The following is an 11,305-nucleotide window of genomic DNA, read 5'->3' as shown; positions in this document are numbered from 1 at the left end:
ATGACATGCCAGGCATGGTGGCACATGCCTGTAATCCCAGCAGCTTGGGAGGCTGAGGCAGGAGGATCAAGTTCAAAGCCAGCCTCAGCAACTTAGCAAGGCCCTAAGCAACTCAGTGAGACCCATTCTCTAATTACAAAAAAGGACTGGGGATATGGCTTAGTGGTTTAAGTGCCCCTGGGTTCAATCCCTGGTATCACAAAAAATACAAAAACAGAGGGCACACATGGATTGTTTCACTACTTGGGAGAGTGAGGTTAAGATTGCTTCAGTCTAGGAGTTTGTGACTAGTCAGGGCAATAGTGAAAGCATCTTATAAAAAAGTAAAACGTGTTGTAGATTCATGCCCAGATCCTGCCAATCCCTTGTTTCACCCTCAGGTCTGTGATGATGTATGTGTACCACCCATAGCAGAAGGTTTAGGAGCCACTAGCCACAGGGATCTATTTAATTACAATTAAATTAAAAATTTTAAATTCTGTCCTTTACACTAAGAACAACTCAATACTTGGTGGCTAAAGACAAATTCTGTCGTTGCAGAAAGTAGTGTTTTTAGGTCTGGAGAGGGAGTGGAAATTCAATACTTTACAAACCAAAACAGCAGTTCAAATGTTTCACATATTTATTACCGAACCAAACAAAATCAGTACTACAGCACCTTTGTAACAAAGCTCATATTCCCAGTTAATTCTTCCCAAATGTCCTGATAATGCAGACATGACAAGGTGATCAACCACAGTCTTGATACAGCATAAATATGTGTGCCATTTCATGTAATTCCTTATAGACCCAGCTTGGTTCTCCTCCAATGTCTCCTCTTGGAATTGTACCTACACAGAAGGAAACTGAAAGTTACAAGGGCAGTCTGACCACAATTTAGCTATTCACATTCACGACAAACTTGGCCTCTTACATATGACAAAATTCAGGGGTTCCTTGCTACATGTGTTTAAGAACTTGATCAAAACAAATTTTAACCTTTCAAGATTCCAGACTAGGTTCTTAACTGGGACTGAGGTAGAAAGGAAGCTCTTTCTTCCCCTCCCCTCCCTGAGCACCCACACCCACTTTTGATTCAACAGACTCAGGGTAGATGCAAATATATCTTTAACCCCCTCTTAATGTATCACACACACACAAAAACTCCTACACCATCTTTACAACAGATTACTACCCCATAGGAATAGTGCTTTCCAGAGCTAAAGCAATCTCTGAATTGTCCATGTCAATCTGTCACGATTTTACCCTCAGAAAGGCAAAATCAAAAATGATCAACATAGCTTTTCTTTCAGCAGGATAATGGCAGTACTTCCACAAAATGAAGCACTGTAATTGCAACCTGCTTTCAATACATTTTAAAAGCTGAAAGAGAGGCTGGAGCTTGTGGCTCAATGGTAAAGCACTTAGCAAGCACCACATACACACAAATAAACAAAAGTTGGAAGATAGCAAATGTCTTCCCAATTGTGCAAGACCAGAGAGTCAGGATTATCTATTGAACTAGGCACTCATTTTATATACATTTTGCTCATTCCTCAACCCAAAAGACAGATCTCATCAGTTGATGGGAACATGGAAAAACTCATGTTCATGTAGATATATTTTAAAAGGGCCTTAGTATTGATGTCTGCAATGTTCTCTTTTTTTTCTGCACCAGAATTGAACTCAGGGTTGCTTCATCACTGAGCTGCATCCCCATTCCTTTTATCTTAAGACAGTCTCACTAGGTTGAAAAGTCTGGCCTTGAACTTGCAAGCCTCCTAGCTCAGCTTGCCAAGTCACTGGGATTACAGGAGTGCTCCACCATGCCCACTGCCTATGTCCTCAAGAGAAATCCAGCAAGCTTCAAGAAGGGCTGAACTGCTAAACAAACCACTTCGCCCAAGGACTCAGATTTGCCATACAACTCAACAGAGTTTACACTAAGCTTTGTGACCTTGCAGTTCTGGGCCATGTCTTCTCTTTTGAGAGGGACCCACTTGCTAAGCTCACCCTATAATGTCAGCTTTAACACTTCACCTCCTGTTTGTGGTCTTCTGGGCTGTTACCTGGAAGAGCCAGCAAACCTAGTACTTCATTTTAAACAAATTCTGAATGTTGTTTTAACACTCTGGGACTATCACAGGCTATGGGATCTTGGGGCAAATTTCACTCATTTCTGATGCTTGCTTTTCCTCACTTCAATATTTGTCTCAAAGCCCACCTGGTATGAGAAGCAGGCTGAAGAAAGCATATATGAAACCAGAATTTTAGGCCTAGTTGACCTTAGAGGTACTTGGTAGCAATTCTAGTGATGTCTTTCTTCCAAATTCATCAATTCAACTACTTCTGCAGTAGAGGGCAGTGTTCCAATCTGTATAAAAGATGACCACTTCAAAAACAGATTTGGGGGGACTGAGACTACACATATCTCAGTGGCAGAGCGTTTGGTGTGAGGCACTGGGTTCGATCCCTAGCACCACATAAAAATAAATAAAATAAAGGCATGCTGTCCATCTATAACTACCATATATGTGCATGTGTCTGCCCTGGCTGTGCGCTGGGTGCAGACACTGAGGAAGCTACTAAAAACAACAAAAAAGGAGTTTCAGAATGTTGGTAGAGGGCAGATTAGATTGCATGTAACTTTCAACTGCATGTTTATGTCCTAAAAGTAATCTGAAACAAAAAAAAGGGATAGTGTGTGTGGTCTTACCTGATTTTATTACCAGTTTTCATTCGAATCCACTGGGGAATGGGACGATTTTGCTTTTGTTTCTTGGCCAAAAATCGCTTGATTCTGAAAGTCTTGTGAGAAGACTGCAAGGAAATGCAAACAATTTAGACAGTGATACTAGAGCCTACCCCAGATGATTCAAAGTTGTGAACTTCCTCATCTAACAAACATTTCAGTAGATATACAAGAATAATTTTTTAAAAAATCACCTCAATGCCAAATCATATAGCCCTTTAATCCTCATGAGTTCTCTAAAAGTAGACACCACAGCTTCCATAAATATAAGCTATGTTCAAATGTAGATAAGCAAAATGAGACATCCACAGTCAGGATGATTTTTCCAGTCCACCCTGCTGTCACCAGAGGACTCAGGCAACCAAATTGGGAACTGGCTAGAGCTGGGAAACTTGGCTTCATGGACCGATCAGAGCTTTAGGTTAACCAGAACAACTTATCACTTGTAAGTCGATGAGCCTCAGTGGCCCTACTTTGTAAAACTGGGGAAACCTACTTTTGAGTGTCATTGTGAAGGTAAGATTTATGCAAAGTCCCTGAAATCCAATACATTCGAACCCACTCACCATTTTGTATTAATCCCACTTCTTTTGGCACTGGGAATCGAACTCAGGGGCGCTGTACCATTGAGCCAAATCCCCAGTCCTTCCCGCCCCTTTAAATTTGAGACAGGGTCTCACCATGTTGCCAAGGCAACATGCCTTGCCTCAGTCTCCTGGGTCGTTGGGATTACAGGTATGCCCAACCTGGAAATCCTACCTCTTTTTACATTGTCACAGTCTCAAGGATGACTTTCACAGTTTCCCATCGCATCTTTTGGCTTTCTTGAAGGGCTGAGGTCATCTAAGTCCACCCCCCCACACACACTTCAGGACATTCGGGCAAAATTGCAGATCCTTAGCCTAGCCAACTTGGACCCACACCCTTGCGTTACAGGGGCCATCATAAAGGCATCACACAACTACACCTCTCTCCCAGCAGTTGTAGACTCTATCAACAAATTAGAAAACATCAATCTCGATCCCCTCCACACCTAGAAACCACCATCATCAGTAGTCTGTGTCACAAGGCAGTGACTGGTGCGCTGTCGGCATTTACTAAGAACCCCCAAATCACACGGATTCACACAATACCCCCGTTCTAGGCAATTTTGCGGGGGCGACGCTTACGTGTCTGAACAAATGACTAAAGAGTCCCGCAATCTCGTAATGTGGGGCACTCCGGGTGCCAAGTTCCCCTCCCAATGCCGAGCACATCGTGCACACTACAGGCAGCCTGCAGTTGGCCCAAGTTCAGGCGGGAGGCACCTCGATTTCGGCCCTAGAATTTACAGCTTGCTCCAAAAGGCAAGCAAAAATCCTTGCGCTCGCCGAAGGCGGCCAGACAACCAGAGCGCGCCCTGGAATCTGCCGCGCCGGCGCAGCCGCCCCTCCCCGAAAGCTCCAGCTAGGCCTGTGGGTTAGAGCGGCGGCCCAGCTGGACCTTGCCTTGAAAATGCCTTTAAAATGCTCCTGCCCCGCGATACTTTGCGCGGCCCCAGCCAGCCCTTGGCGGCTTTGTGTTTCGGGAAGCCATCTCCGAGCCGATGGCGGCTGATGGACTTACCATGGCGAGGAACAGAATACAGCGCACGCACCACAATGGCAGAAAAAAGGAGAAGAGGGGGAAGAGGGCGGAAGAACGCGCTTAGAAGGCGCCACTCAGAGGTGGAGCTTAGGCAGTGACGCTGCGCGCCAGCCCGCGTCTAGCACCTCCCTGCCCCAGTACCCGGCGTCCTTGGGGCCCTGGGAACCTACGCTTGTTGGTGAGAAGTGGAATTCGCTTGGCTTCACTTCCGTAAGTGGGTTCCCCAGGAGTCCGTCGGTGTGCTAGGTGCACCCCATTTCGTGGGTGAGGCAGACAGTCTAAGTGCCAAATTAAAAGCTGGGGGACAGAGTGGGCGGGACCAAGCCTTAGTGAGGGCGGGGGAGGCGGCCGTCACCTCAGTGCGCCGGCGACTTCGGCCCTGGACTAGAAGCGCGCCACTAGTGGAGGGGCGTGGCTAGAGCGCTCCGACGGAATGGGCGGGTGGGAGCTGCCCGGCCCTTTCCTGGTCAGAGAGTAGTCATTTCGAGCTGGTTCGGGGGCTGGACTTCTTGAGGCCTGGAAGCCTAGGGACGGCCTTGGGGTTTTAGACTAGGTTAGAGGTTGCCAATCAAGGTCTGAAGCCGAGAACTTTAGGGACGGAACCTTTTCCTTGGCTGCCAGAAAGCCAAGACTGATTTTGTAGTCCAACTTTGCCAGGATGTACAGCAATTAATGGCATGCATTTGGGATGCTAGTGTTTCTTGTTTTCATTTTTTCTTTTCCCCATTTATAAACAGAAACCTCGTGCTGAGGGTGTATGTTAGTGGTCGACCACGTTCCTAGCACACTCGAGGCCCTGGTTCCATTCCCAGCACCGCCAGAGCAACAACTAGAAAACCTCCACAAAACCTTTGTGTATCTTTGCATTCACCTCAAACATTTGTTTTTATTTGTTCTAATTAGTTATACGTGACAGTAGAATGCGTTTTGACACTTCATACATAAATGGAGTGTAACTTCTCATTCTTCTGGTTGTACATGAGCCTCAAGCATTTTTGCACCAATGAATAAAGGCAAGAGATTTTGGTCTTGGGTCCACAAGAGTACTTTTTATAGAGTTCAGAGTCCATGAATTTGGATGGGGAAAAATACAACTATTTTCACCAAACTGATTTCAACACTTTATTTATGAATGTAGGCAACAGACCACAGTGGTGTTACTTGTGCCTGTGACTTGGTCACCTATATAAATCACAGATGGTTTCATAGTACATTACAGTTAATGTAGATATCTCGGAATATTGTTTACATACTCTAAAAATGCATAGCTATTAGATCTACAAATAGAACTTTTTAAAAGCCTGTTACAGCACATATTTCTTTAAAAATACTCTTGACAACTATATTGCACTGTAATGGTTTTCTTTGTAATCTTACATACTTTGCTTTATACATTAAAAGAAATTCCGAACCTGGGCATAATGGTGCATGCATGTAGCTGTTTAGGAGCTGAGGCAAGAGGATCACAAGTTGGAGGCCAGCCTGGGCAATTTAGCCAGACCCTGTCTCTAAATAAAGTTTTTAAAAGGGCTTCAGGTGTAGTTCAGTGGTAGAGCACTTGCCTAAGCATGTGCGAAGCCCTGGATTCCATCCCTGGTACTGCAAAACAAAGAACAACAACAATAAAATCTGAAAATCAGTCCATAGGTTTCATCAAACTGTCAAAGGGTTCCACAACACAAAAATAAATGGTTACAGATACCTGGACTGGATTATAGTGACAGATGGTTGAACAAACTAGGTAGGAGGCCATGGAAATAGTCTGGAAAAGAAGTGATGGTGGCTTAAAGTAAGATAGTCTCCATGAGATTTGGTAAGAAGAAATAAAATCGAGAGATGGTTATGACATAAAATTAACAGGATTTGGTCCCAGATTTTTCCCCTGGGTGACAGGATACTGGAGCTCAAGATCTAGAGAGGGAAGAATACAGAAGACATAGAAATCTTGAGGCCTAACAATAATTACTATTTTAACAGAGTTTTAGTACATTGACCCCATCCAGTTTTAAATTTCAGATCCTATTAGCACATGCCTGTAATTCCAGTTATTTGGGAGGATCGGGAGTTCAAAACCCACCTCAGCAATGTAGTGAGGCCTGGTCTCTAAATAAAAATATAAAAAGGACTGGGGATGTGGCTCAGTGGTTAAGTGCTCCTGGGTTAAATCCCTGGTACCTAAAATAAAGTTCAGATCCTAATCCATATAATTTTTTTTGTAGTACTGTCTATCAGACCCAGGGTTTCTTGCATGCTAGCTAGACAAGTGCTTTACCACTGAACTACACCTTCCAGCCCCCTCATCTAGATAATTTTATTTTTAATTGAAGCGAGACCTCAGGCTTCTTTACCTGGATTTTACTTTTTAAGAGCCTGTCAGAGCCCAGCATAGTGGTGCATGCTTGTAATCCCAGCGGCTCCAGAGGCTGAGGCAGGAGCATCATGAGTTTAAAGCCAGCCTCAGCAAACACGAGGCCCTAAGCAACTCAATGAGACGCTGTCTCTAAATAAAACATAAAAAAGGGCTGGGGATGTGGCTCAGTGTTTAAGCACCCCTGGGTTCAATCCCCAGTACCAAATAAATAAATAAATAAATAAGCCTGTCAGACCAAGCATGATGGCACATCCCAGCTACTCTGGAAGCTAAGGCAGGAAGGCTGGCAACTTAGCAAGACCCTGTCTCAAAAATAAGAAATAAAAAGGGCTGGGACTGGGTGCGGTGGCATACGCCTGTATTTCAGCAACTCCGGAGGCTGAGGCAAGACGATCAATAGTTCAGAGCCAGCCTCAGCAAGAGCAAGGCTCTTGCTAAGCAACTCAATAAGATCCTGTCTCTAAATAAAATACAAATTAGGGCTGGGGATGTGGCTCAGTGGTTGAGTGTCCCTGAGTTCAATCCCCAATACCACCAAAAAAAAAAGGGGGGGGGGAGCCAACATTTTCTTTTTGATGACCCTAAAGAACAACAGATAAGCCTTTCCTTGGTTATCATTGTCTTCATCATAGCTATCACTTATTGAGGGTTTAGGGTGTGAATGATTCTGTGCTAAGTGCTTATATAAGTCATTCTAAATCATCCCTCTAAATAACCCCCTCCTGCCCCAGGTGCAGATATTGAACCTGGGGACTCTCAACCACTGTACCCAGCTAATCCTTTTAATTCTTATACAGCCACTTCTTCCTGGTTTCCTCCTATCTTTGCATGCCACCCCTTCTCAGTCTCTCTTGCTGATTCTTCCTGAACTCACTAATCTTTTAACATTGGAGATCCCTGAGATTGTTTTTGATCTCATCCCTTTTCTACATATGCTCAGTCGTTCGGTGATCTCATCTAATATCATAGCTTTAAATATTCTCTTGGTTGATGACACCCAAATGTATTACCTCTAAGGGCTGGGGATATGACTCAGTCAGGGAGAGTGCTTGCTTAATATATGTCATAGGAGAGTGAGGAGCTGAAGCTCCAAACCTGAGTTCCTGTGTTCCAATAAAGGAAAATTTAGCCAGACTCTGTGGCCCACACCTGTTATTCTAGCAGCTTGGGAAGCTAAGGCAGGAGGCTGAGGCAAGAGGATCCTAAGCTTGAGGCCAGTTTCAGCAACTTAGCAAGACTCAGCCTCAAAATAAAAAATAAAAAGTACCGGAGCTAGGGATGTGGTAGAGTACTCTGTGGTAGAGTACTTGCCTAGCATGCATGAGTGGGTTCAGTCCCTAGCACCACCAAGAAAAAAGAAAAAAGTACTGGGAATATATAGCTCAGTAGTAAAGTGCCCCTGAGTAGTTCAATCCCCAGCACCCCCAAAAATATGCTAAAGAAGTGTATAAATTTTTGACCCCCCCAAAATATAAACCTCAGACTCCAGGGATGCCCTGCATACCTGTTCTCAGTCTATCTTTTCAAGTATACTTCCTTGTTCCTGGATAGCCCTCCCTCAGATTATTTCTCTGTGCCCTCTTCTTCCTTCAGGACTTCCCCCAGATAGAATGACTGTGTGACTGGAAACCTGGAAATCCCTGTTTTGTTTTGTTTTGTTTTGTTTTTGTACCAGGGATTGAACACAGGGGTGCTTAATCCCTGAGCCACACCTGCAGCCCTTTTTTTTTTTTATTTTGAGATAGGGTCTTGCTGAGTTGCTTAGAGCCTTGCTAAATTGCTAAGGCTGGCTTTGAACTTGTAGTCCTCCTGCCTCAGTCTCCCAAGCCACTGGGCTTACAGGCATGTGCCACCATGGCCAGCAACCCCTGTACTTTCTATCAGCTGTTACCTCTAGCTGGAACGTCCTCCCCACCTCTGCATGACCTGACCCCACCAGTATTAGTTTGCTCAGGTTGCCATAACAAAATAACAGGACTCCTCCCTCATCCATGGTTTTGCATTCTTGTGGTTTCAGTCAACCATGGTCAGAAAACATAAAGTGGAGGGCTGGGGATGTAGCTCAGCAGTAGAACACTTGCTAGCATGTGCAATCCCCAGAATTCCAAAAACAACAAAAAGTTTGCCTAGAAAATATTAAGTGGAAAATTTCAGAAATAAACAATTCGTAAGTTTTAAATTGTGTATTATTCTTAGTGGGAGATGGGCATTATTATCCCTTTGTCTAATGCATCTACACTATATATTCTACCTGCCCAGTAATCAGTAGCCTTCTGGGTTATCAGATCAACCCCTGTGGTAGAATAGTACCTGTCTGAGTAACCTTTATTTTACTACAAGAGCAGTGATGTTGGCAATTTAGATATGACAAAAAGCTGTAAACTGCTTCCCATAAGTGAAAAAGTGAAAGTTTTTTACTTAGGAAATTTTTTAAACCATGTATCCTGAAGTTGGTAAGATCTACAAGAAGAAGGCATCTTCTGGGCATGGTGGTGCATGCCTGTAATTCCAGTGGCTTGAGAGGCTGAGGCAGGAGGCTCATGAGTTCAAAGCCAGCCTCAGCAACAGTGAGGCACTAAGCAACTCAGTGAGACCCTGTCTCTAAATAAAATACAAAATAGGGCTGGGGATGTGGCTCAGTAGTCAAGTGCCCCTGAGTTCAATCCCTGTTACCCAACCACCAAAAAAATAAATAAATAAAAAGAAAAAGAAAAAAAAAAAAAAAGAAATCTATCCATGAAACTGTGAAGGAAAAAGAAATTCATGCTAATTTTGCTATCACATCTCAAACTGCAAAATACTGCCATAGCAGGTAATAAGGTATATATGTTTAGGGAAAAAATTAGTATATATAGGGTTTGGTACTAACTGCAATTTCAGGTCTCCCTGGGGGTCTTAGAATGTATCCCCATAGATAAGAGGGGATTTCTATACCACAGACTGAGCAGCTTACACAATAGACTTATTTTCTCATCCATCTACAGGTTAGAAATCCAAGATCGAGGTTTTGGGAGGTTTGGTTTCTCTTAAGATCCCTATCCTTGACTTGCCAAAGGCCAATTTCTGTGTCATCATGTAATTTTTCTTTTCTTCTTCTGTGTGTGTCTGTGTGTGCCTATGTGAGTGTGTTAATGGGACTGAACTCAGGGTCACTCTACAATTCAGCTACATCTCCAGCCCTTTCTATTTTTTGAGATAAGGTCTCACTTATTCAGTTACTCAGGCTTGGGAAGCTGAGGCTTCAATTTGAAGCTGAAGCTTAAATCTGACTCCTTAAGTTTCACCTGAACATGGACTGTGAGTTTTGTTCACCAGTGCATTCCCTCCCTGAGCCTAGAACAGTGCCTCCCACATAGTAGGTGCTTCGTATTTGGTGAATGAAGGAAGAGTGCAAATACATAAAACAGAAAAAATTGAAGAACGGGTTCTACAGGGTAGTTTACATCTTTTTTTCTTTGTTGTCTTTTGTTCATTTGTTTGTTTTATAGTCCTGGAGTTTTGTTGAATCTAAGGCCTTGTGCATGCTATTCAAGCACTACACTGAGCTGCATGCCAGCCCTTTTTATTTTTTGAGACAGGACCTAAGTTGCTGAGCTTTCAACTTGTAATCCTCCTGCCCCAGCCTCTTGAGTAGCTGAGATTACAGGTGTGTGCCAGCGAGCCCAGCTGGTTTACATCCTCATGGTTTGGCCTGGATTTCTGTGTGTGTGTGCTGGGGATGGAACCCAGCACCTTCCATGCTTGGCAAGTGCTCTATCACTGAACTACATCCCCAGCCCCTGGTCTGGGCATTTCTTAATTCCAGAAACACTTCTGCCCAGCCAAGAGAGCTCCTCAGGGTATATTTTCAAAATTACCTCTCAGGGTTGGGAGCCATTGAAAATTTTAAAGGTGAAGTGGCAGCTATTTAAGCTTTCTAGAAAGATCCTTTGGGCAGCAGTACAGAGAGCACATGGGGGTGGGGACCAGAGGGAAACAAGGAGATCCAGGTAGCAACAGCTCCAATACCCTGATGCTCTTTGTTCTCCTTCCTTGCAGATTTTGTTTCTGGCTGTCTCTCTCTCAAAAACTATTATAACAATCCTTGGTGATATCATTATGCATGCAGTTACTTTCAGAACTTCAGCTCCATCCAGTGAGCTCATCAAACACATACCAGCCACTTACTCCTTTGCCAAACCTTTGACCTTGATGTTATCCCATTACCACAGACTCCTATCTCAGCCTTTTAACTCACTTCTCTAGTGCCCCAACACTAACCTATTTCCACCTCACTGGAACCATCCATCTGTTTTTTAGACCACCAATCCCTTCTACCTTTTCCCTTTCCTCTCTACTGCCCTTCCACGTCTTCCCTCTTTACTCAACTATCCACTTACCTTGCCCTTTCCTGTTGTGCTCACTTGGCGAATCCATAAACCCGGTAAGTCCAATTCTCCATCTACTGAACGACTTGCACTCCTGGCAGCTGAATGAGGCTGTAAGATACCTACTGGCCCTTGCTTCAAGTTCATGATGATAACTTAAAATGGGCCCTTAATGCTGTCCCACTATCCTATATTTCTTGTGACTTTTAA

General features: G+C 43.9%; 1 protein-coding gene across 1 annotated transcript; it reads right to left on the bottom strand.

Annotated features, from left to right (window-relative positions):
• Positions 1-604: 604 nt before the first annotated feature.
• RPL39 (ribosomal protein L39) lies at positions 605-4,355 on the bottom strand. Its single transcript, XM_079123455.1, has 3 exons — positions 4,337-4,355; positions 2,696-2,799; positions 605-830 (listed from the first exon to the last, which is right to left on the bottom strand). Exons 1-3 carry the CDS (start codon positions 4,337-4,339, stop codon positions 782-784), a joined length of 156 nt encoding a protein of 51 aa, XP_078979581.1. The 5' UTR covers positions 4,340-4,355; the 3' UTR covers positions 605-781.
• Positions 4,356-11,305: the final 6,950 nt, after the last annotated feature.

This window comes from Sciurus vulgaris (assembly GCF_902686455.1).
Source record: "Sciurus vulgaris genome assembly, chromosome: X".
Taxonomy (NCBI): domain Eukaryota; kingdom Metazoa; phylum Chordata; class Mammalia; order Rodentia; family Sciuridae; genus Sciurus; species Sciurus vulgaris.
The sequence above is the reverse complement of the archived record's forward strand: the minus strand, read 5'-3'. Positions and strand labels throughout refer to the sequence as shown.

Bases quoted from the DNA above. Each gene is read 5' to 3' on its own strand.
- RPL39 (XM_079123455.1), bottom strand. The intron at 831-2,695 runs GTAAGACCACAC...CCTTCTGTGTAG, and splicing joins AAAACTGGTAATAAAATCAG to GTACAATTCCAAGAGGAGAC.